Below are 23,132 nucleotides of genomic sequence, written 5' to 3'. Positions count from 1 at the left end.
CAAATGTATGACAAGATTCGTTGAAATGCTCTCAGTTGTGCTTCGATTAGGTATTGCATCTAACCTTCTTCGTTTTGTGTGTGTTGCACTAGAGTCTAGACTCTAGAGGCTCTTCAAGTATCCCAGTGCAGAGTATTCCATTCCCCCCTCCAAGTATTCGAGTATACTCGTATCTATATTAATTAGTTGTGTTGTTGCTGGGTTTTAACAGGTTCAGTCTAGTAAGATATTCATATAGAGGCGCTCCTAAATACAATACAATCGTATTGAAACATACAGAGATACAATGCATATACTTATAAAAGATTTGCTGGCTGCTATATTGCTGTTTTCATAATTTTACTAACTTTAGGTGCTATTTCCTATATACAAAACGAACAACTATGGTTAAGGATTGGCTTGCTTGCCAAGTGCTGCCAGGGAAGACGCTACAGAGAGTTGCGCGCAAAAATTGGGATTCGATTCGTTCCCTCAGAAGAGTGGTATTTGGTATTGTTCCACTTTTATTTGATCAACCTTTCGTAAAATTTAGTACAATCACTCCGCACCGTGCCACACCGTATATCCGCATTATGTACAACTCATGGGCAACGATATGGATCGTCTCAGCAGACCGTCGAGTTGCGCGCCACACTTCCCGCCGCCTGTGATTGGGGTCGAACGGAGGAGGAGGCACTACCGGCCGTTCCGGCTACTCCGCCGCCGTACAAGAAACTAGATTGCCGTATTACGGACACTGTGGCAGCGGCCACGCCTGCCTGAGGCGGTGGTGCAGGTGCCCGATGCTTCTTCAGTGGTGCATAGGCTGGCTTCAGTGCTGGCGGCAGTGTACCTCTTCCCACCGGAGCCATTGAATTGGTATTTATGCTGGCATTGTTGTTGCAGACAGCCGAAATGTTGTTGTTGATGCTGTTGTTGTTGTTGCTAGGCGTCTGGGCGGCAGCTGAAGTGTGAGAGAGACAGAGAGAGAGGGAGAGAGGCAGTGGGGAGAGATATATTTAAAAAAATGGATAGATAGCGCAAGATATAGAGAGATAGATCAATGGGATCGATATGGTGATATCTTGATCAATGTTTGCGCAGGCAAAACTCCAACGAAGCATACAAATGATAAACGGAAAGGAAAGAAAGGAACTGCCACAGGTGTAAATGCAGTGGAAAGAAGAGCTCAAAGACGTCACAAATGAAGAGAAACACAAAACAGGTGACGAAAGGAATGCAAAACTATATGACATACTTCGGTATATCAGAAGGAGCCACTGAAGATAACAACCAATACAAAAATGAAGTATAACGGACAGCGAACAGTGGAACACCTGTAGCTCTTTTCTGTTTTATATATAAATTATAATACAAAACAAATGAAATGGTTTACATGTTGATGTAAATCCAATCGAATTTTGGTTTATTGTTCCATCCAAAAGATAACTTTAAAATTAAAACAAACAATTATACTCGTAGTGTGCCTGTTACTAGAACTAAAATTCATCGCATCGGATGTCGGATATACATAATATGTGTGTGTATGCCTATGTATGCATATGCATTTAGAGATGCGCGTGCAGATAGGTAAGATATATAAAAGATATGACGGGAGTGGAGTACAATTAAAAAGAATGCGCTACATGTATTTCAAATGTGTTGTGTGTGGATGGATTGAGGGGGAGGGGGATACGGTGGTATATGGAAGGACTTCTCTTTACATACACACACATAGTACATATACATATATACGGGATATGTCTATAGCTATGCGTAATAATATTGTGTGTGCTTAGTGGTAATATCGCGTTTCGTTAACATATTTTATGGAGATGTCGATCGTATCTGATCTTCATCTCCCTATCTTCTTCATCTTGTGAAATTTAACAAACTTTAACATTAGATGGTATAAGAAAGATAGTGTTTGGATAAAGCTATTCAACTTCAGTATTATGCAATATACAAGATAACATTCTTCGCTTCGACTGCTTCGGCAGCCAGCCAGCTTCTTCTACTCTCTATACATTCATTATTTATTGGCTCGTTAACAGTAAAATAAAACAACAATAATCCAAAAAAGATTCCTAAAACTGCCCTGGTTATTATAACATCTGTATGCATTTTCATGTGTTTGTTTCTTTGTGTTCGATTGGATGGGTTTTCAGTGTGTTAAACAATAATAATCATAATCATAATAGTAAGTAATACATGTTTAAAATAATATATATATAGCATGAGTTGTATGTATAAAAGATAAGAATCGTTGTATGCGAAATGACAGAGCATGTGCCTTAAGAAACAATTACATAATTATATAACAGCATTGCATTCCATGTGTGTATATAAGAATAAACGCAGTTACATAAACATATACATATGTGTATGTGGTTGTGTATCTCTATATACTATACACATGTATTTAAAGCACTCACAGAACAGACACACCCACACACACTCACACGCTCACAGACGACTACATACCGTTGCTCGCCTTAAACGTTCGACTAGGATAGATTTTTTGTATATTAAGAAACGGCGGCGGCTTGGGGAACTCGGTCACGTTGTGGAATCGCTTCCCGAACTTTGTCTCCAAATCGATGACCAGGCGGCCCACAGTTGCACATCCTGCTCCTCCTCCTGCCGACAGTCCTGAATTGCTGCCAAACTGATGCGAGGCGTTGGCCATGTGCGTGGGTGGAGTCAGCGGGGCATTGGGCCGTATGGATGAGTGACGCTGTGGCGGCACTGGCGCTCCAGCACCCGAACCTGATCCGGATCCAGCCTGCAAGATGGAGAGAGGAGAGCGGAGTCAGTTATGTGGCTTTTGATACCGTGAGTATCGTGGGTAATCTCGGACAACTCTAGTTACGTTGCGCTTGCCGTGGAGCATCAGCATTTTGATAACCTTGAATGGTGGGCGGCTGTGGCAGTAGTTCCGTTTCAGATATTTGCTAAGCGAGAACAGCCTCTTGAACAACCAGTGCTTCACTCGAACATTCTGGGAGAAGGCATCAATGAGAGCTCGGCCTTTCAGTGGACAAGCAATGGACCGAAAAACAAAGCGAATGGAGGGTCGTGTGTCGTGTGTTTTGGTCACGTCTCACATTTGGAAAATCAATCTCCCCCACCTCCCCCTCCCTTTGGCACGAAAATAGGTGAGTTATAAAAAGTACGACTGGCGTGCCCCAAAAAGTGCGCAGCCAGGAGCTGCTCGGAGAAGCGCCTGCGCAGTGAGAGTAAGCTCTGCACTGCGCAAAAAGCAAACGTTCTTTGGGATAGGTTATGGCCGTGACGCTGTGACTGATTTGAACAGGTGGAACCCCAATAGCAGAGACAGCAGAGAGAATCCATACCCGTCACGATCTCATCTCTCTGGACAGTAGCTCACGAGCTCCGCTCCTTATATCTGTTCCAAGTCTGTTCTGCGTGGTGGAGGCCAGCCAACTGTCACCTTTGCCATTTGGGGCAACCTGTTGTTGTTGTGTTGCTGGTACTGATACTGCTACTCTGGCTACTTGGCTACTCACAGTGCTCGATTGTCGCTGCGGCGGCGGTGGAGGCGGACAGCTGCGGTGCGGCGGCGGGGCTGGTGGATTGATGATGGGTCCCCCATTCAGTATGATTGGCCGGACGGTCGAAGACTTGGGGCTGGCCGTAGTCGATGATGAGGCCGACGACACTGATGCTGGGGTAGGCAGCGGCGGCAGCGGTGGCGAGGAATTCCCATTCCCACCGTTCATACCATTCATACCGTTCCCGATGCCAACCGCACGGAACTGGTCACGCAGGGCGGCCACGCTGCTACTGCTACTCGAAGTGGAGGGCGGTTGGGTAATGGGAGTCGAAGGGGCCTGAGTCGTAGTCGCCGCACTCTGCACCAGGGCCGTGTTGACGGCACTTAACGGCGCTGCAGATGATCCAGCTCCGATGTTGCTCAGATTGCTGTTGGAGAAGCTCCGCGCCGGTGTTGGCGGAGGTGGAGGCTTCACCGATGGTCGTGCTACAGGAAGGAGGAGGAGGAGGAGAGACATCATTCCATTCTTTCATCATGGCGATTTTCTTTGAGGTACTCACACTTTGGTGGATTGGGGGCACAGCGCATGCTGGCGACGCTTCCGTCGATGCCCTGCAGCTGGAGCGGAGCCCGCATCGTCCCAAAATGCTGGAGGGTGGGAGGCAGCATAGGCCCAGACGCTGGCGGAGATCTGTGGAGGAGGCAGAGACCCATATTAGTAGCGCTTAGGGTAATAGTCGGGGCTATAGCCAGAAGTCAATGCAAATCGAAAGCCATAAAGATAAGCAAAAGCAAAACCCAAACTATATCAATGGATTGACTGACTGGAGCGTGGGGTGACTGAAGCAAGCGGTGTGCATACTTAGCTAGGGTTTACTGCACCGTAATGTACTCTATACCTAGGCGACTTCATGCTGTGGTGCCGCGTCACCGCCGGACGCTGCTGCCCGTTAACCAGAATCAACTGCTGGAGCCCCGGCGGCTTTGGTGCAAAGTTCGGCTTGCCAAAGCTGATGGCCGGCTTCTGCTGCTGTGACTGAATCTGTGTTTGCGTATGGGACTGCGCTAGAGATGGCAACGGTGTGGGCGTGGCCGTGGATGGAGGCGATGTTTGCTGTGAACCACCACCACCAATAGAAGAACCAGCACCACCGAACAAAGTTGACTTATTGGGCGCCAGGTTGCGTAGCGATCCTGCCGAGGACGTTCTGCTCGAGTTCAGCGACGTCGTGGAAGCACTCGCAGTGGTTTTTGCCATCGAACTATTTACAAAACTATTCCCTAACGAGATACTGTGGATACCATGGATAGCGTCGTTTGTAGTTTGTATTTGTGATGGGTGTGTGGTGTGGTGTGGTTTGGGTGAGTGGGTGGTTGGGCGGGTGGGATAGGAAGATAACCACGAATGCCCGGCAAAGAAATCCACCCGAAAATAAAGAAAGAAAATGTGGAATTTTAACAAAAGTTTCAAAAATAAAAAAAAAATAAAAAAGAGTATCAAATGTCGGAGGTGCCGGACTGCTGGTGGATCCAAGCATAAACTTACTTCAGATTGCCCGCCTTTCTCTTGACGCTGCCACTGCTGTTGCTGCCGCTCTCCGAGAGCGTGGGCGAGGCAGCTTTGACGGCGGCAGCTGGTGGCAGGGCAGCGCGGGGTGCGATATTCATGCGCTCCAATATCGAATCACTTGAGTTGGTTTGCTGTGATGGCGGTAGAGAACAACAGATGGATTAGATATTATTATTTTTCTTGGGAGCTCTTCAAATACGAATTCTAGCTAGAGAATATTCACATGTCAATGCTCCTGAACTTCTACTGATTCCTATACAGGCTTTCTATTGTTTTCCAAAGATCAATCGTTCCTCTCTCACAAATAACGCTCTCTTCTATAGAAGTACTTTGAACAGCATTCGTGTTTTCACTCTTAACATCTATCCCACTCCTCCTCCCTAATTACTTTCATTAATATGGTGAGATCTATATTTAAACACTCTGCCGTCTGTGGGTCCATCCGTACATGGCTGCCTTGCCCTCACCTTTGGCGGTTGCGGTGGAGGTCCCCGATTTGTTTTCAGATTTGCTTCTGTGGCATTGATATGCTGGGTGCCGCTGGGTGCTTGCGGCGATTGTTGCTGCTTCTGCTGCGCCTTCTGGCGCTTCAATGTTAGGTGCATGGCCAGCTCTGTATTGAAGTCCATGGGTCCGTTGCTGGATGCGGCAGCGGCAGTGACGGCTGTAGGGGGGCTATGGCTTCGTTGCTGCTGCTGTGCTATTGCGGCCGCTGCTATTCCGGCTGGTGGTTGTGGAGTCGCTGCTGCTGCTGCTCCGGCTGCAGGTGCGTGTGCGTTGGCGGAAAGCGGAAATCAATTGAGCATCGAAATATATAATTTGAATTAACATTTGTGAACCTACTGCGATAGCCATTCACGGGCTTTAGCTTCGGCATTTGCGAGTAGCCTTCGAACAGGCCCCCCAATTTGGGGGCTCCATTGCCAAGGCCGTTGCTGCTGCTGCTGCTACTACTGCTGTTGTTGTTGTTGTTGCTGGTGCTGGTGTTGTTATTGAGGGTTCGCTTGGCGCCTCCAACTCCCGCTCCTGCTGCGGCATCTGCTCCACATACCTTCCCCGATATCGCCGGTCCGCTCTTGTCCACGGTGTTCGTCTTGCGGAGCTTGGTGCCCTTCTGGATGGAGCTGAGGAGGGCAGAGCGGGGATCTGCACCACCTTTGCCTCCACCGCCGCCCAGCTTCAAGCCGCCCATGGCCGGGGGTGGCGGGGGCCCTGGCGGTGGCGGTGGTCCCGGTGGTGGCGGTATGGCCATCTGCAATTCCAAATATAACGATTTTTGGGGTTAATTTTGTTGCTCCTTTAGAGCTACATATTCTTGATTTATGTTTAGAGCAATTCTACTTTTTTGTTAGAGCTTTTCTTTAGTCTCATTCTCGCTTTTGATCAGGTCTTCCCTTCTGGTCACAATCTCTGCGTCTGCCTCGTCGGGGCATTGGCTCAAGACTGGCTCTGCTCTGCGTCGAGAGACTTCCAAAGCGGAGGTACCGCGGAGACCGCTGTCGCCACCCACACGCCGCAAACAGACTCACAAAACAGACACAGACATGCTCCAACACAGAGATTTAATAATACAATTTCTATACTTATTATTTTATTTATTATTTATTTATGTCGTGTTTTGTTTTGTCTTTTCTAGAGATTGACGCCTCGATAGCCAGCAGCCAGCGACGGCGAGCAGCAGCATTCCCACGCACCGAAGCCTGCAGTGCTCTACGGATGCGAATGGAGCAGTCCATAGATTTGATATATCAAAGATTTGATGTACTCTCTGGGACTGGGAAGGGTATTAGCCAACATAAGAAATTTCAAGCTCAAGCGGCGCGTGAAGCTGCAGAGTTTGACAGGAACTGGACCGGGCAGACATCCCACATCTCCTTCAGCCGGAGGCCATCCCACGTGATCTGTGCAGATCTTACAATACGTGTATGGGTGTTGTCGCGATGCTCTCTTAATATATTATAGGCGAAATCGAATAGCCCCAACAGTTATCAGGAAATTATAATCAAAGCATTTCCATAGCTCGACTGATAAGACGGGGGTTTCTTCCGTTTCTTCATGTGATTTCCATATAATGTTCTGTAAATAGGAATTCTCAATCAATTCGAATAGATTCATTGGAAATTCCGATTCAATATTTAATTCCACTATGAAGTTCGCCATTTGGTGCACACTCTGCTTCCTGGCCGTTCGTCTCCGTCTCTCGGAGGTAAGTCCACAAACCAAAGAAAAAGTAAAACTTTAATGAATAGGCATCCCCAACAGTCGTTGGATTTGGTAGAACAATTGGAGGCCATCTATGAGAAGGCAGATACGTTGCTCTCCAGGTATGCTTTCACAGAATAATGCTACACTGAAGAATGAACCACAGCCATTCTACAGATTGAAGGAAGAACTGCAACAGCACACGAATAGAGCCCAGAAAAGCATCAACCTGCTGCTTCCCACATCCTGCCTGACGGCAGCAATCGACCAAAACGGTTTGTACACCATAGAGGTCCCGGGACTGAGTCCCTTTCCCGTGTTCTGCGAGTCTCAATTGGCAGGACTTGGGTGGACAGTGATACAGCGACGCACCAACGGGAGCCTAAACTTCTTCCGGAACTGGGAGGAGTACAAGCAGGGCTTTGGGGACCTCGAGGGAGAGTTTTTTCTGGGACTGGAGAAGGTGCGCGCCCTGACGGCCCTCGAACCTTTCGAGCTCTACGTCCACCTGGAGGATTTTGATGGGGAGCGGAGGCACGCGAGATTCGACGAATTTGCCCTCGGCACAGAGGAGGATGCGTATGCGATGAATGCTCTGGGCAGATACACGGGCACGGCCGGAGACTCCCTTCGATCGCACCGCAAGATGAAGTTCTCCACATACGATCGGGACAACGATCGGGAGTTCACCAAGAACTGCGCCTTCTACTATCTGGGGGGATGGTGGTACAATGCCTGCCTCGATAGGTACGTTTTTCTTTTATCTTAAGTGCATTTATAGTACAATCATCTCATGCGAGTATATATTTATGATCTCTAAAGCAATCTAAATGGCCAATATATCCAGGGCGGCAAGTACGAGGAGAAAATGTTCGCCCGGGGCATGTGCTGGCGCTCGTGGCGTGGCCACAACTACGGCTATAAGGTAACCCAAATGATGATAAGACCCAAGTGCCGAAATATTCCAAAGCCATGACTCACGCGAGAGACAGCGGAGGAAGAGGAGGAGCGGGTTTTCAATGAATAAAATATTTTATTTTCATAATGGCTTGAAGATCAGTCAGTGTGGAACGGAGAGTCGTAAACAATTTGCATGTACTCGATTAATATGCGAAATGTGGTTTCATTGAATCATCATCGAATCACCAGGCGAATTGGCTGAGAATATAAATCAGATTCTTATATAGAACATATCATTGAAATCATGGTCTAGTATATAGGTAGTTTTACCAACTTCCTGATAGATTATCGCGCCGAGCGAGGGAAACTTGACCTACGAATCGGAATGAATTGATAAGGCAATCGATTGAAAATCGTTTTGTAAATGTTATAGAACATCTATCTCCCCAGTCTAATAGATTGATAGAATCGAGTCAGAGAGGACAGAATCATGGAGCTATACTGGATTTCCATTTCTATATTGAGTTTTTACTTCCACCATTCCGATGGCAGTCGGAGTAATTTCGCAGTTGCTTACGAGAAACCAGAGGCAGTGCTTGCCAGCGTAAGATCTCAAATTGAGGAGCTCAAACAGATCTATGGAGCGGTAGTCGCACAGAATATGACTCAGGAGAGTGAGTAGAAAGGCTTCATTTACAGGAATTCATGCATTGATCTCTCCTCTGCTGTCAGCTGTGGCCTATCCGTCATCCTGCCTGGCTGCCTCCACTAACACAAACGGGGTCCACACCATAGAAGTTCCCGGACTGGAGCCCTTTCCCGTCTTCTGCGACACTCGAGTGGCGGGATCGGGCTGGACAGTGATCCAGCGGCGCCAGGACGGCAGTGAGAACTTCTATCGCAGTTGGGAGGAGTATGCCCAGGGCTTTGGCGACTTCAGCGGAGAGTTCTTCATGGGTCTGGAGCGACTGCACTTCCTGACGGCGGCCGAGCCCTACGAGCTGCTCGTACACCTGGAGGACTTCTATGGCGGTACCCGTTACGCGAGGTACGAAGACTTTGTGATTGGCAATGGCTCCGCCTCGTATCCGCTTGCGGTTCTGGGCAGGTACTCGGGGGATGCCGGAGATTCGTTGAGCTACCACAGGGGGATGCCGTTCTCCACCTTCGACCACGATGTTCTGGGCCACGGGTGTGCCATCACCTACGTGGGGGCCTGGTGGTACGACGATTGTCAATTCAGGTGAGGGAGGAGCTCTGTCTAAACACTTCTTTGGAGACTAATTTCCATCGGTTCTATTGGGTTTCAGCAACCTGAACGGACAGTACGTGGATGGGGGTAGGTACGAGGCGAAGCTCTCGGGCCGCGGCATCTGCTGGATGACCTGGATGGGCTACGACTATGGCTATAAGGTCAGTCAGATGATGATACGGCCTAAGTGCTCCAATAGCATACAAAGGCATAGGAACAGCAGGCAGAGCCTCAATTTCAGTTGAATTCCAGCTCCAATCGAATTTGAATCGTTATTTTTGGTGATAAACTTTATCAGCATTTACGCTTTTATTTACATTTTGATAAGTTTTCACTGTTGCTTTTTTGGTTTTGTTTTGATTTATTTTTATTTTCGGGTTTCCGCACACACAAACGACAAAAACAAAAGTAATTCTTTTAATATGAGTGAAACACGCGTTGCTCTCCGCTCGCGGCTCGGATTCGAAATGAAGAACTTCAACGGCTGCGCATGCGATGCCCCAACTTTGGGCCCCAAGCAAAGCCAGAGAGAGGGAGAGGACACTTTTTTCCATTGTGTGCGTCAGTACAGGGTGTTGTATACACAGAGAGCGCACTCACGACAAGCCTGAGAACGAGTGTACCGCGTTATAACTGTGAGTTTAACGAAGACGACGACGAGAGAGAGCGAAGAGAGCGTGTGGGTACAATTATAAAATTAGCTGTTAAGGTCGCTGAGGACAGCCAGCTGTGACGTCACAATTAACCAATCAAGTTTTGCGATATGCAAAACCGCAGGCACCACCAACAAAGCCAGTGACAAATGCACACACGCAAGACAGCAACACAGCAGATAGACAGATAGAGCCAAGCGCATACACGCAAGACTGGGAGAGAGACAGACAGAAGACAGACAGACAAAGAGAAACTGCGATTGCATCCCCAGCACCTGTCATCAACGTTGTAAACCGATGATCTCCTCCAGATGCCAGATGGGGAATGAGAGAATAAGAAAGAGACGCAGAAGAAGCAGCAGCAAAAAACGCTTAACCGTAAGCTTAGCCTTGTGCGTGAGTGTGAGTGTGAGTAGAAACGTGCGAAATATTTTGTAGACTCGACTCATTAAAGTGGCACAGTGGGACAGGTCCAGTGCAAACCTGGCCAGTGGCCATTCCTCAACTACTGTCCACTCTCAGAGCGATCCCCGATGCACAGCACAGGGGAATCTGCGTATGATTCATTGCGATTGATTCACCCAGTCGGATTGCCGCTTAATTGAACAGCTGCTGACGCTACTGTGTCTGGAAAATGGCCCCCAGTACCCGGAGAAACCGTTGTCCGTATATACAGTATCTAGGGATGTGGTGGTGGGCACGAGAATGATTTCATTTCAAACGAAGAACAAATGAAGTTGTTTTACTCATTTAAATTCGGCATAACCCGTTGAGTCGGAATGTTTGCATGTTTGATTATGATATCCACAGTACAGTTACATATGCTTGATGACTCCACATGGCAGAGGGTAGAGGCATTCCCTCTATGGATTTCCTTATGGGAAATTTTTGGGTATCGAAAAACACTCAAACTTGATTAAATATTAACTCAAACGATGCATGACTCATGGGCGTGTGCGAGTTCGCTGGAAATTAAAGGTATTATACCCCAGGTATTTCTACAGTTTCTCTATCTTATCTTTATCGCGGCGGGCATTGCTTTTTGGCTCGGTGGTGGTTCTGGGGTCTGGTTGCACACAAATGTCAATGGTCATATTCTATGTGTATAGTCGTATCCGTTTAAGATTAAGATCCGCTAATCATTCTGATCAATTGTTCCATCCAACATATAGTATATATGTACATACATATGTACATATGTGTGTTCCAATAATATTCGATAGGAAAGGTTCAATGATTCGATTTGTCTTGAGGTATTTCTCTGCTGATAGTATGTTCGATCATGAGTCACTCCACTCCTAAACGTTGCCATAAAAAATGTAATAATTTGAGGTCCGGTCTAGCTCCGCTCCTCCCTGCGTTACAATTTGGCACACATTCAATTAACGTTTTCGAGGTGTGCCTTCCGGGGTCTTCATCCCCATTCTCATTCCCATCCCCATCCCCATCCCCATCCGAGCATGCTTTGGATTGCCCCAATAAACTGTCATCAAGTTAATTGCCCCAAATGTCCGTATAAACAAGGGCGTGTGTGTCTGTTATGTTCCCCCGATCTCAAGCGGGAGGAATGGACATCGAATCAAGTTGAATCAAATCGCGGGAATCATCACCATTCCGTTCTTTACGGCATTCCATTCGCGGCACACGCACACACAAAAGCCGACAAATTGCCATTGGACGGGGACTGTCCAAAATGTATATCCATTATGTAAGTCAAATATTGTGTGTTAAATGCTTAACACGCCTATTGGAAATACTACGCTGTAAGACAATATCCAGACACCGCAAACGTTGCGTAAGTTCCCCCTTTCCCCCCCGTATCAGCGACAAGGTGTCCACCCAATCCGATACGACCCAAACGAAGACAAACCGAACCAAAGCAAAACCAAAGCAGAGCATGGCGAAAAAGCATAATCAAATGTGTGGCAACAACGCTTAAGAGACAGTTTAGTCAACAGACAGTTTAGACAGTTTAGTTCTCTTAACGATGGCAATTTTTTGAGGTTTTTCATTGTGTTTTCTTCTCTTCTTTAGCTTTTCCTTCTTTTGGCATATCATTTTGTTTACTTGGCAATTTCCGCAAAAGTTTCTTTGGTGTTTACATTTCGGTTTTTATGAATGATTTCAAAATTAGATATGCTACGTTGAACCACTAAATTCTAAAGAGAGAATTTCTAGTTTCGGGGGAACCACAGAAAATTAAGATCCTGTGCTATATCTGTCCTATATGTATCTGTCATTCTGCATTTTATTGTGATTCATCTTACAAGACGTATACATACATATGTACATATATGTATGTATGTGATATATATTTATTCTATGGTCCATATCTAATCTAAAGTTTCCTTTCACTTCATTTGGTCAAGCAAACATCTCTCTGAATCAGAGTCTGAGATGGAAATGTTAATTTCACAGTGATTCATGCGGTGTGGTCTCTGTTCTGAGCGATTCTTGGTGAATATAATCCACACCATATATGTATGTACATTTATTTATTCGGATTTATATACATAGGTACATACATATTTATGTACATATGTACGAGTATGCACAGACTTTCGCTTTTAATTTCTTTTGTTTCTTCTGCCGATTTAGCTTCGGCTGCCTCAAGTTCCAATTACACAGCCAAAACCGTTGGACTAACAATTAACATATACATTTCAATTGCAAGTCGTGCAGCAAGTTGTGTGGCTCTTGATCATCATGGCTCAATGCACAGGTAGAGGGGGATGGACGGGGTGTGGGACTGGTCAGCATTTCATTGAAATTCCAAGAGCTACGCCACATGATTATAATACTCGTGTGTGATCGCAGTGCAAAGCACATCCAGAGCCGAAAACGCAGAGACAACACGCTCCACACACCATTTCTTATGCCAAATATTTTTGATCAGTATACAAGGCAGAGTTTGACGTAGAAACATTTTGGTGAGTAAAGTATTCGAAAAGAGTGAAAAACAATGGGGATCAAACGGAAATAAATCTGCAAGTTATTCCGAATTCGGGTGAATGTCTGTTTCATGGATTCTTTCTGATTACCAGATGCCTATTTCGAACTATGTATATGTGTCTGAGTCGGACTCAGAGAGCATCAACCTTCCGACAACCTTGGGTCGCTTGCAGTTCAAAGTACATCCCATACATACATACATAAACAAATTTGTACATACATACATAACATATATTTCATGTGACACACAAATTTTTAGACACACTGCGTTTTGAATTTCTGAACTTCTGATCTAAGCGTTTCTCCGGGCATCATTTTGCATGCATCATTGGCAGCCTCTTCCCGTCCTCTGCTGCTGCTCGTCCAGCGACTCGCTCTTTATATTTGCACCTACCTCTGTATCTATGTACCTGCCTTCAGCTCTTTAGTAAGCCCCTCTCTTGGCAAGAGTGTAATGACGTAAGGAACATATTCACTTACAAAAACAAGAGAAACTATTCTTTGGACGCCGCAGCGTTAGATACTTTTTCAGATCGATCGTTTCTATTGCAGCTGTATGGGTTTTCCTCTTCCAAAAAAATGTTTGCTTAAAATAGAAGTACCCTGTGCAAGGGTATATAACAAAACACAAAGTCAGATCAAAATTGCATTGTTGCACTTGTTGTAGTAGTAGTTGTTGCTGCCGCTGCTGTTGCTGGGGATGAGGTTTATTAAAATGCGGTTTTCAGCCCCGTCGCACAATGCTTAAATAACTAACGCAAACACATGACGATGAGTGGAGAGGAGAGAGGAGAGCAATGCAAAGTGAAGCCGCGACAGCAACGCCACTCAATGACAACAACGGTGTTGGGTTCGGCACTTTGCATACACTTATACACCCAAACGCATGTGACAACAACAAGAATGATGTAAACCAACTCAAACACGAGCCGTGAGTGAGTCATCCATCCTCCCACCCCCCACATGCTCCGAGTTGCATTGAGGAAGCAAAAGGCCAACCGTCTCTCAGCATGAGGGAATTGCAGTTAAAGTGAGGACACGATCCACATATCATTATGGAAAGGAGGGACTCTTTAAGTCCCTTGCGGCCGAGTCTCTACTGTGCTTTCACAATTCAGTTCCAGCTTGCACAAGGAAGTATCCCGCATAAATCAGAGAATCAACGAGAGAGAGTAAATATAATCGTTACAGCTACGTGCCAATCAAACTTCAATGTGGGGGAATGAATGATGCAGTCCACAAAACATGCACGGCAACAACCACATTTGGCTGACAAATGGCCGCCCGCAAGGCTGACAAAAGCTCTCCCGGTCAGGCGGTACTCGCGGCCCTCTCCCCTTCCATACGATCTATTCATGTGTCATTCCAGCAGCACTCGATATGCATGTATATATGTATACACCTTTTTATGCTCTGGCCGTGATTTTTACGTGTATACGTGTATTTGTATCTGTGTGAACAGAGGGGATAATAGGCTCAACAATAGACTGGCAGTCTCCTGTCCTGCCTTACCCCCCGCCAATGACATTGAACTCTCGTCTGAGTGACGGCGGCGGCTGGTGCTACTGCTGGTGGGGCCTTTTGAGACTCTTTCCTGCCAACTCTGATGGCCATACAATTATTCAGCTGCAAAGAGTATTCGACATTTCAACGGAAAGGAGTCCAATTTTTGAATCACTGTTGGGTGTACTTCTCGGTCTCATCAAATTGAGCGTTTCCCTGACAAATAAGACTCGCAGCTCTGGAAAAAAGTGTAAACCCACCCCTAAATGTACATATTTATGTAGTTTCGCGGCAGAGCAGACGGCGTGCAATGTACTCTTTGTAGGTCAGTGATGGGGCTGCTTGGCGCTGGGGTGTGGTATGCATGGGTATGCCTGGTTCTGGTTGCAGACGACGTCGCCACCGCTTTCGTCATGCGTCGCGTGCCAGGCGTTTTGCTTAATGTGATTAAAACAAACGCGACAGACAGCCAACAAACAAGTAAAGTGCAGTCGGTGCTAAAAGAAAAATCAAAGAAGCTAAAGTTTGTTGCACCCTTACGAAACGTTGGTTGGGTAGGGAGCCAGATCTAAAACGTTTTTTATGTTCCTTTGCACTCGGCGAATCCTAACGGACAACTAGAACTTGCATTCAAATGTAGGCGCATATAATTGACTGGGTGCTATTTGGTTAGAGGGCTATAAGATAAGGAACCCCATTCTCTGGTTCCCTGGCTTGCATTCCATAATTTATGATATCTTATACCGTTGCTGCTAGGCCAGAGAGATAAGCTTTATCAATAACTCTACAATTTGCAAATACAGCTGCTCTGCATATTGGTGTATGTACATGAATATGTGTACGAACATGAGAATGTGTGAATGTATGCAAAGAACGGGTTAAACAAACAAACTTACCTTGAAGCGGGTTTCGGATTTAAGTTGTTGCTGCTTTCTGAGTGAAATTCTCGTCCGATTCGATTGTCGGTGATTTGATATTAGTTAATTCTATTTGTCTCAGAGGGAAGGGAAGTGGAGAATACAGGTTCCAAAAGAGTTTTCAGAAGACGCGGGCTTCTCTTTCACGCAGGAATTTGTAATGTGTTTTGGGCAAACGGATGATCGCGAATAAATGCAAAGGTTTAGTGTAAAAGAAGCCGAAAAAAACTACAATAAATAACAAATTTGACTATTTTTTTGTGGTTTTACCCAAACACACGCACACTACACCAGAACTCTCACTCACATCACGCACACAACCACATAAAGAGCAATCAGCGCCTAGATTTGTATTATTACTTCGTTTCCCGCTGCTCGTTTTCTTAGCACATCTCGCTATGATTGTTGCCTGGGCGAGGGACTAACGCTGCAACATTTTTATGATCTGCGAATCTATGGATTTTCGTTGCAAACTTCGAGAAGCAACAAAATTTACTTGACTTGGCTGCTAGAGATGGACTGTGGAAAAATTTCACGAGCTTCCCTGTGATATTTCACTATCGAGTGCTAGAGGTGAGAAAACATCGATATTAATTTTATAATCAACAACAGCATCAATATTGAGAAACTGCCACCACCAGCGATCAGCTGTCGCACTGCCAACTCAAGCCATGGGGAAGCTCTCTCTCCTATTCAGCTGGGTTCTAAAACATTGCATCTTTTAGCTTCGGGCCCGAGTCGCTTGCAATGAGCGTGTGAAGCTGGCCTGCAAGCTGGTAGAAGTCACAGCGCTGGCCCTGGACCAACAGTCCGATATGATCTACTATGCCCATGGCAAGTGAATCGATGGAAAGAACAAGTAAGCAACAAATATGGGCATCCTCTGGACATATGTGTAATCCTCTGTTCCCTCTCTACAGAAAAACCCTTGTTTCCATGCACATCTCGCAAGTAATCTTGCATTGCCGCCTGGGGGGGTTTTGTGTACTGACTGGACGACAAGACCGGACTGGAGAAAGAGCGTTGTTCCGCGGAGCTGTAGCGTATGCAGCAGATCAACGACATCACTGCCGTGTGGACCACGGATGCACAGTCGCACCAAGTGCTCCAAGCATCTGATGCTGCTGGAGGACAAGGAGAATTGCGGCGCGTACCCGGCCTATGAGCCAGATCATTTCACGTGCGCGGCCCCAGTGGCGGGGAATAGTGACATGAACAAGGACTGCATACCCGCCTCCTGACGCGGTGAAGGCCAAAAGGACTGCCCAGACAAGTCCGATGAGGTGGGCTGTCCCACCTGCCGGGTGGATCAGTTCAGCTGCCAGTCCGGCGAGTGCATCGACAAGGCCCTGGCCTGCGATGGTACCACCAACTGTGACAACGGCCACGATGAGGTCGACTGCTGCAAGCGGCTAGGAGAATTTCAGTCTCCCATCAACAAGGTGAGTGGAAAGACACGATATCTGCCAAAATATCTAAAAATCACTGCATACTGAAATGTATTCTCGCAGTGAAGCACGCCGTAAAGCATGCCCTTTTAAAGAATTTAAAAATTCAATAGAGAACCTGCTGGACATTGCATTCGAGGTGCAACGCGACCAAGCTGCGGATGAAGATGGAGCGAAAAGACTCTGGACGAGTGTGCCAGGTTACCACCTTCCACAATGCCGTCTACAAGGACCCCAGGTCCGAAGACGATACTGCAGCGGAGTATAATCCGGTGAAACAGTCCAAGAGCTCGAGAGGCATCGGGATCTGTGTGCGTCGGACCAGACAGCTCGCCTACTTGCGTACCCAGCCGCGAGTAAAGTGAGGAGCTCAGTTAAAGGTTGAGCTGGCCAACGATGTCTGCTGAAACAGTATCTTCATATTAAAATAACGAAATAGGAAATACAAAGGCCTATACTACGGCTTACACGCAACATTTCTTCAAATACCAGCAACATGGCGACTGTTTTTGTTGAACTATTTTGTTTAAACATTGTTTTAGTCAAAATACAATACAAAAGCCAGGAATAAAAACTAACCAATCTTGTAGAAAATGTATTCATAAACGGCCAAAAATAAAGGGCAGAACTAATGGAACTAACAGAATTAATCAACGGAATCTCTAAATTGAGCAATATGAACGACTATTCTCTTTCGTTTTTTTTTTTTACCTTTTTCGCTAAAACCTGTTTTTAGGCTAAATCCAATAAAAGAAAGTATTCAAAAAATGCCAGTCAACTAGAAAATTGATGCATTAATTGGATAAAACTATGTTGGCGTGGCTAAATGTTCTATACATTTATTAATATTCGAGGGAAGATCAAAAACGATTATTTATTGGTGAATTTGCTAATTCACGTAAAATGTTTCTGGGCATACCCTGGGGGAAATGGGTGTTATAGAATTGAAAAACTGTTTGTCATCCCAGTCTCCAAAGAACGCCAAACCAACTTCGTCTCTGTTTTAAATATCACAACGATATTTTGCAGCTTATTGTATTCTTACAGAGACCAAGAATAGGTTGATTGTGATTGAATAATGATTATTTCTGGTTTTTATTGTATAATTATTATTTTTGATATTTATTGTATAAATATTATTCTTGATTTTTATTGAATTATTATTATTTTTTATTTTTATTATTTAATTATTATTCTTGATTTTTATTGAATATTTCTTATTTTGGATTTTTATTGAATAATTATTATTTTTGGATCAAAACATTTAGTTTATGATTATTATTTGATTTTTCTTGTATAATTCTTATTTTTTTATATGTAGTATAATTATTATTTCTGACTTTTATTGAATAAAGATTATTTTTGATTTTTATTGTTTGTGTTTTTTAAACCTTTAAACCTATTACAACGATATTTTGCAGCTCATCGTCTTTCTACAGAGACCAAGATATAAGGATATATGTATATAAATACAAGATAATTATCATATGTTTGAATTTAGACATATATATATGAGAAAATTTCTTTATTAATTACGTTTAAAAAACAGTTTGGAAAACAAGATCTTCATATCAAAACAACGAAATAGGGTGTACAAAGGCATATACACGCATCATCATAATACCAGCAACATTGAGACTGTTTTTTTCTTGAACTATTTTGTTTAAGCCTTGTTCTAGTCAAAATACAATAGAAGCTAAAAACTAACCAATCTTGTAGAAAATTTATTCGTCAATGGCCTAAAATTATGTGGGTAGAACTAAACGTTTTAGTTAGACAGAATTATTCAACGGAATATAAAAAACGTGGAATATGTATGATGGAACTTGAATTCGTCAGTATATTTACGGTATATTTTTCAAATGAGACGGTATATTTGATCGATAAATCCATTTGCAATACTTCGAATAAACGCGGTATCAATTTAATTTAAGCGTCTCGTCTTGGAAAAATCTGAAAATATATGTAAAATGGGTACAAACATAGAGCAGCAATACAAAATATTGAATGCTGAACTGATGGACCACGTACAGAAACTACGTGTGGAGTTGGGGGAGTACAAAAAGCTGGTCGTCGGTCTGCAAACGGAGCTGTTGGAGGTGCGAGAGTCTCACGTCCTGGAAATGGACTTCAAAAAGAAGCAGCTGAAGTACGGCATCAGCACCCTGCTCAAAAATTTGGACCTGAAGGAGGACTTTCTTACCGGCGTTACCCACACCACGCCTTCTGTCCATCGACGGTCGAACATCAAGGAAATTTGTTATGATATGCGTCGTATAAGTAGCCTTACCCGATCTTCAGTGACTTGTTCACCCAGCCGTCGCCGCAGCAGTACCGTCCGTGCCGGTAGTGGTAGTAGCAGCGCTATTATAACAGAAGACGCCACAGATGTGGATACAACCACAGCCTCAGAGGATACACACAGACTGGTAATTAGACAGCCTTTGCCCGTGCGGATTCAATGTACTAATAATATATTTACTTTTAGAACATCGATAGCGCAGTTACGCCACCTCCAAGACGTATTGCGGAAATGGCCTGGGCCCTTGAAGACACTGACGAGGACTCTCCCACCATTCCAGTGGTGGAGTCCTGTGAACCCGACGAGATACTCGCGGCACTGTCTCCATGTGATCAAGCTGACAGCCTCTTCTCCATTCTAGAGGAAACGGACAGCGAGGATGCCGCGGATACCTCGTCAGTGGAGGTTGGAGATGCAGCAGAGGCCCCAATCAGCGCTGCATCCAGGCGGGACCGAGTCCTTCGCGGGCTTTGCGAAAACGTGCCCAAGGAGACTGGCAAACAAGAAAAGACCGTCTTGGCCATTCCCTGCCATGATAATGACAGCAGCTACGACGTGAGCATACAGAAGCCGCGGCAGGCCCATTCGCCCAGCTTGTCCATTGAGACGCCGAGACAGAGCCAGTTCAATGGAATTGGTAGTTGGTCTGGCAGCACTAGCACACCTTTACCCTCCCCGGTCCCTGACATACATCAGAAGACGGTTAGTGTGGCCAGGGGCAGGGGCAGGCCCAGAGGCAGAGGAAGTGCCAAACCCACTAACAACACGCTTAGTCCGAGTGACCCGCTCAGTGGCGATGCAGATATGTCCAGTGCCAGCTGCAGCACCAGTGGTCGCCCGAGTCGTAAGTGTCGTCCCACCTCCTATAAAGAGCCAAAAATAAATGCAAAAATGCGCAACGACTCCCTCCCTACCAAAAAGTCTTCGAAATAGATGTACATATATTTTTGGTTCTTATGTATATATTTTTTTGTAGTAGATTAGATCGTTTACATATTTGAATTAAAAATGGTATTTATTCGGAAACATGTACAAAACGGATTGGGATAGGATGGACATTTAAATACAATCGTATATATATATATAGTATGTAGATTGGTTTACGTAGGCCGACAATAACTGCACTTTGAGAGCAGCATCCACATCAGACCACCTCGAATTTGCCCAGACAGCAGTTAAGGTGATCCACAGGATGGCCGGAGAGGACAGTCGTTGGCTGCTCGGTGTTCTCTTTGATCTCGCTGATAATGTTTTGAATCTTATTCAGAATCTGCTGCGAGTTTTCCCCATTGCTGTCTTCGTTGGAGGGAGTCTGTGTAAGAGGCCTCTCCTGTTCGCTCGGAGTGTGCTGAAGTGCTACTGTCTGCGGCTGCCCTTGGACTTGGTCGGTGGGCAACTCCACGCCCAGGCTGGCCACCAGCTTGTTGAGCGCCTCGATCTTCTCCCGCAGCTGCTCGCGCTCGGCCTGCAGCAGACGCATCTGTGTGGCCTTTTCGTACTCACGTTGCTTTAGCATCCGTCGCTGGGTCTGGTACAGGGCTATGTACTCGCCAATCGTCTCTGTCTCGCCCTGGAGTTGAAGCACCAGATGCTCTAGGCTGTGTTTCTCCTCGGTCAGATCGGCCACTTGGCTAATCAGTGTGGTGAAACGCGCCTGCAGCCTCTCCACGGCCTCGGCGGTGGGCAGAGAACCGGGTGACAATTGGTGATGCTCCTGGTGGACATGGTCGTGTGAATGATCATGTGAATGGCCGTCTGAATGATCCCCGTGATCGTGGTCGTGCAAATGATCATGTGAATGGTGCTCGTGATGATCCTTAATTTCGCTCTCTTCTGGTTCTCCAGTTTCATCAGGCTGCTTCCCTGCCTGGCTATGGTAAGCCTTGACCTGCGAAATACATTCTTTAGATGACCAGACCATGGATAAGTGTGCCATTACCCACCTCATAGTGCTGCAGGCGATCCAGTTGCTGCTTCAACATCAGCTGCTGGCGCTGGAGCTCAACATTCTCGTGCGAGAGCCGGATCATCTCTTCATCCTTGAACTTGAAACGCTCCTCGCTGGCCAGCAGCTTCTGCTCCATGCTGTCGTAATTGTGTCGTATCTCCCGATTGGCAAACTCTTCAGCATCCAGTCGGATGACCAGCTCAGCCTTGTCGTTTGTTAACTGGACGAACTTTTGCTGCAGTTCGTCCAACTGTTGTTTCATCTCCACATTTTGGGTGAGGGCCCGCGAGGCGGCCACCTTGTCCGATTCCATGGTGGCCAGGAGTTTGGACTGATCCGGCTGCTCGGCCTGCAGGCGATCCAACTGCTGCTCCATCTCAGCGAGTGCCGCTTCCTTTACATGCAGCTGATCATCTTGGGACTTGATCTTCAACTGGAACTCGTGTCGCTCAAAGTCAAAGTCACTGAGGCGCTCTTTGAGAGCAGCAAGCTCTGTTGTCAAAGTAGTCTGGAGAGGAACGAGATAATACTCATCTTACTATTATATTGTCTTTTGTAATGCTTTGTAAATCCTTTGGTTACCTGATCGATTTGCGGCTCTGCAGGCGTCTGGGGTTGGCTGGCCTCCTTGAACTGCGCTTGTAGGCTCAGATTCTTCTGTATGTCGCGCTCCAGACCACTCACGTGCTCCACCAGCTGCCGCTCGCGTTCCCTCAGCTCGAGCAACTCCTCCGTGAGCTCAGAGTTTTTCTCGTTGAGCTTGGCTATCTCGCTGTTCTGGTGCTGGACATAGTTCTGGTACTGGCCAGAGGCCTGCTCCTTGTCTTGCGTCAACTGGCCCACCATGGCCTGCAGGTCCCTGATCTGCTGCTCGTACATGTATTGGGTCTGGGTGAGGGACTCCACGCGGTTGTCGGCATTGATGTTAGACTCGTCGGAGAGCTGGCGCAGCTTCAGCTCAGCCATCTCCAGTTCGCTCGATTTCTCGGCCAGCTGCCGCTGAAGCTCATCCTGACGGAGGTTTAGCTGTTTTAGCTGTGCCTCCATTTCGAGCAGGTGCGACTGCTGGTCCACGATTTGTGCTTGCGATTCAGTCAGCTTGTGCAAGAGCTGGGCATTGTGGTGGCGCTGCTGTTCCACACCGGCCTGCTGCCCCTGACAGTGCTGCTGTAGCTGCTCAAGGCGCAGTCTGGTCTGACCCTGCTCGGTGCGCAGCTCCTCCAGCTCCAGCTCGCGCTCCCGACAGGCGACACGTGCTCTGGTCAGCTCGGCGTTCAATTGGGCCTTCTCCGCAATGATGACCTGAATGGCCTGGAGATTGGATTCATTAGGGGCTCCATTCGGGGCGAATATGGGCGAGTCCGGTTCTGGCTGCGTAAAGAGCGCAGCTGCCGTGGGGGTGGGCAAGGCTGCCAGGGAAACAGCCTCCTCCGACTGCTGCCGGACATGCAGACTGCTGGAACCTCCTCCCCCATTTTCATTCACATTCACCTCGCTGTCGGAACGCTCGGACAAGTTGCTGGCGATGCTGACGGTGGAGGAGTGGGTGCCCGTTTGCGCCTGCTCATCTCCTCCGGCATGGTTGTTGTTGCGCTGTTGGTACTCCTTCAGCTGTAGCAATATTGTTTTAATCAAAATCAATACGAAACTTAATGTTGTCCACGTCACAAGGGCCGATAAATGTATCTCCCTACCTTCTTTCTGGCTGCGGCCAATTTCAGCGCCTTGGCATCATGTGTGTCATCTGGCATGACCTAAGAGGTTAGCTTCAGCAGCCTCGCTTTTAAGTTGATCACTTAATTCTTTAATCCACAAATTGTAAAAAAAACAAGAAAATTTTAGTTGTAAATATACCGATGATGGTGATGATGGTCACACTGGAAATTGTTTTGGACAAACCTTCCGGCGCTATGGGGTCACACTGGAAATTCATTTGGCCACATACGGGCAGACTTGGCGATAGGCAATTTTGATTGGCAGTTTTGGTTT

At 46.3% G+C, this 23,132-nt stretch overlaps 6 protein-coding genes across 7 annotated transcripts; 4 read left to right on the top strand and 2 right to left on the bottom strand.

Moving 5' to 3' along the window:
• Positions 1 to 485: 485 nt before the first annotated feature.
• Positions 486 to 15,673, bottom strand: LOC6601616 (WAS/WASL-interacting protein family member 3). 2 transcript variants are annotated; one of them, XM_026986472.1, is made up of 10 exons: positions 15,425 to 15,673; positions 5,907 to 6,318; positions 5,534 to 5,835; positions 5,043 to 5,197; positions 4,396 to 4,788; positions 4,057 to 4,187; positions 3,510 to 3,982; positions 2,852 to 2,980; positions 2,464 to 2,764; positions 486 to 943 (listed from the first exon to the last, which is right to left on the bottom strand). In XM_026986472.1, exons 2-10 carry the CDS (start codon positions 6,316 to 6,318, stop codon positions 606 to 608), a joined length of 2,634 nt encoding a protein of 877 aa, XP_026842273.1. In that variant the 5' UTR covers positions 15,425 to 15,673; the 3' UTR covers positions 486 to 605. The 2 variants fall into 2 exon arrangements, with proteins under 2 accessions (XP_026842273.1, XP_026842272.1); XM_026986471.1 differs by lacking the exons at positions 2,852 to 2,980; positions 5,534 to 5,835; positions 5,907 to 6,318.
• On the top strand, positions 7,195 to 8,244 carry LOC6601615 (ficolin-1). The gene is made up of 4 exons (XM_026985664.1): positions 7,195 to 7,272; positions 7,329 to 7,390; positions 7,446 to 8,015; positions 8,091 to 8,244. Exons 1-4 carry the CDS (start codon positions 7,213 to 7,215, stop codon positions 8,242 to 8,244), a joined length of 846 nt encoding a protein of 281 aa, XP_026841465.1. The 5' UTR covers positions 7,195 to 7,212.
• On the top strand, positions 8,659 to 9,747 carry LOC6601614 (microfibril-associated glycoprotein 4). The gene is made up of 3 exons (XM_002026614.2): positions 8,659 to 8,842; positions 8,901 to 9,411; positions 9,479 to 9,747. The coding sequence occupies exons 1-3, from the start codon at positions 8,659 to 8,661 to the stop codon at positions 9,663 to 9,665; spliced, it is 882 nt and encodes a 293-aa protein (XP_002026650.2). The 3' UTR covers positions 9,666 to 9,747.
• Positions 15,674 to 16,530: 857 nt separating the features above from the next.
• Positions 16,531 to 17,405, top strand: LOC6601613 (low-density lipoprotein receptor-related protein 4). Its single transcript, XM_002026613.2, has 3 exons — positions 16,531 to 16,651; positions 16,697 to 16,887; positions 17,007 to 17,405. The coding sequence occupies exons 1-3, from the start codon at positions 16,531 to 16,533 to the stop codon at positions 17,256 to 17,258; spliced, it is 564 nt and encodes a 187-aa protein (XP_002026649.1). The 3' UTR covers positions 17,259 to 17,405.
• Positions 17,406 to 18,863: 1,458 nt separating this feature from the next.
• Positions 18,864 to 20,141, top strand: LOC6601612 (shugoshin). Its single transcript, XM_002026612.2, has 2 exons — positions 18,864 to 19,322; positions 19,382 to 20,141. Exons 1-2 carry the CDS (start codon positions 18,864 to 18,866, stop codon positions 20,126 to 20,128), a joined length of 1,206 nt encoding a protein of 401 aa, XP_002026648.1. The 3' UTR covers positions 20,129 to 20,141.
• A 50-nt stretch (positions 20,142 to 20,191) lies between these two features.
• Positions 20,192 to 22,962, bottom strand: LOC6601611 (golgin subfamily A member 2). Its single transcript, XM_002026611.2, has 4 exons — positions 22,838 to 22,962; positions 21,726 to 22,754; positions 21,139 to 21,651; positions 20,192 to 21,083 (listed from the first exon to the last, which is right to left on the bottom strand). The coding sequence occupies exons 1-4, from the start codon at positions 22,892 to 22,894 to the stop codon at positions 20,340 to 20,342; spliced, it is 2,343 nt and encodes a 780-aa protein (XP_002026647.1). The 5' UTR covers positions 22,895 to 22,962; the 3' UTR covers positions 20,192 to 20,339.
• Between the last annotated feature and the right edge of the window lie 170 nt (positions 22,963 to 23,132).

Source organism: Drosophila persimilis, unplaced genomic scaffold (assembly GCF_003286085.1).
Source record: "Drosophila persimilis strain 14011-0111.01,24,50 unplaced genomic scaffold, DperRS2 tig00000002-arrow-pilon, whole genome shotgun sequence".
Taxonomy (NCBI): domain Eukaryota; kingdom Metazoa; phylum Arthropoda; class Insecta; order Diptera; family Drosophilidae; genus Drosophila; species Drosophila persimilis.
The sequence above is the reverse complement of the archived record's forward strand: the minus strand, read 5'-3'. Positions and strand labels throughout refer to the sequence as shown.

Bases quoted from the DNA above. Each gene is read 5' to 3' on its own strand.
- LOC6601616 (XM_026986472.1), bottom strand. From the start codon at position 6,318: ATGGCCATACCGCCACCACCGGGACCACCGCCACCGCCAGGGCCCCCG. The intron at 5,198-5,533 runs GTGAGGGCAAGG...CCGCCATCACAG, and splicing joins CTCCACCGCAACCGCCAAAG to CAAACCAACTCAAGTGATTC. The intron at 3,983-4,056 runs GTGAGTACCTCA...TCCTTCCTGTAG, and splicing joins TGCCCCCAATCCACCAAAGT to CACGACCATCGGTGAAGCCT.
- LOC6601615 (XM_026985664.1), top strand. From the start codon at position 7,213: ATGAAGTTCGCCATTTGGTGCACACTCTGCTTCCTGGCCGTTCGTCTC. The intron at 7,273-7,328 runs GTAAGTCCACAA...CATCCCCAACAG, and splicing joins TTCGTCTCCGTCTCTCGGAG to TCGTTGGATTTGGTAGAACA. The intron at 8,016-8,090 runs GTACGTTTTTCT...TGATCTCTAAAG, and splicing joins TACAATGCCTGCCTCGATAG to CAATCTAAATGGCCAATATA.
- LOC6601614 (XM_002026614.2), top strand. From the start codon at position 8,659: ATGGAGCTATACTGGATTTCCATTTCTATATTGAGTTTTTACTTCCAC. The intron at 8,843-8,900 runs GTGAGTAGAAAG...CTCTGCTGTCAG, and splicing joins ACAGAATATGACTCAGGAGA to CTGTGGCCTATCCGTCATCC. The intron at 9,412-9,478 runs GTGAGGGAGGAG...ATTGGGTTTCAG, and splicing joins TACGACGATTGTCAATTCAG to CAACCTGAACGGACAGTACG.
- LOC6601613 (XM_002026613.2), top strand. From the start codon at position 16,531: ATGCACAGTCGCACCAAGTGCTCCAAGCATCTGATGCTGCTGGAGGAC. The intron at 16,652-16,696 runs GTGACATGAACA...GACGCGGTGAAG, and splicing joins GGCCCCAGTGGCGGGGAATA to GCCAAAAGGACTGCCCAGAC. The intron at 16,888-17,006 runs GTGAGTGGAAAG...AAAATTCAATAG, and splicing joins TTCAGTCTCCCATCAACAAG to AGAACCTGCTGGACATTGCA.
- LOC6601612 (XM_002026612.2), top strand. From the start codon at position 18,864: ATGGGTACAAACATAGAGCAGCAATACAAAATATTGAATGCTGAACTG. The intron at 19,323-19,381 runs GTAATTAGACAG...ATTTACTTTTAG, and splicing joins CAGAGGATACACACAGACTG to AACATCGATAGCGCAGTTAC.
- LOC6601611 (XM_002026611.2), bottom strand. From the start codon at position 22,894: ATGCCAGATGACACACATGATGCCAAGGCGCTGAAATTGGCCGCAGCC. The intron at 22,755-22,837 runs GTAGGGAGATAC...ATATTGCTACAG, and splicing joins TGGCCGCAGCCAGAAAGAAG to CTGAAGGAGTACCAACAGCG. The intron at 21,084-21,138 runs GTGGGTAATGGC...TGTATTTCGCAG, and splicing joins ATCGCCTGCAGCACTATGAG to GTCAAGGCTTACCATAGCCA.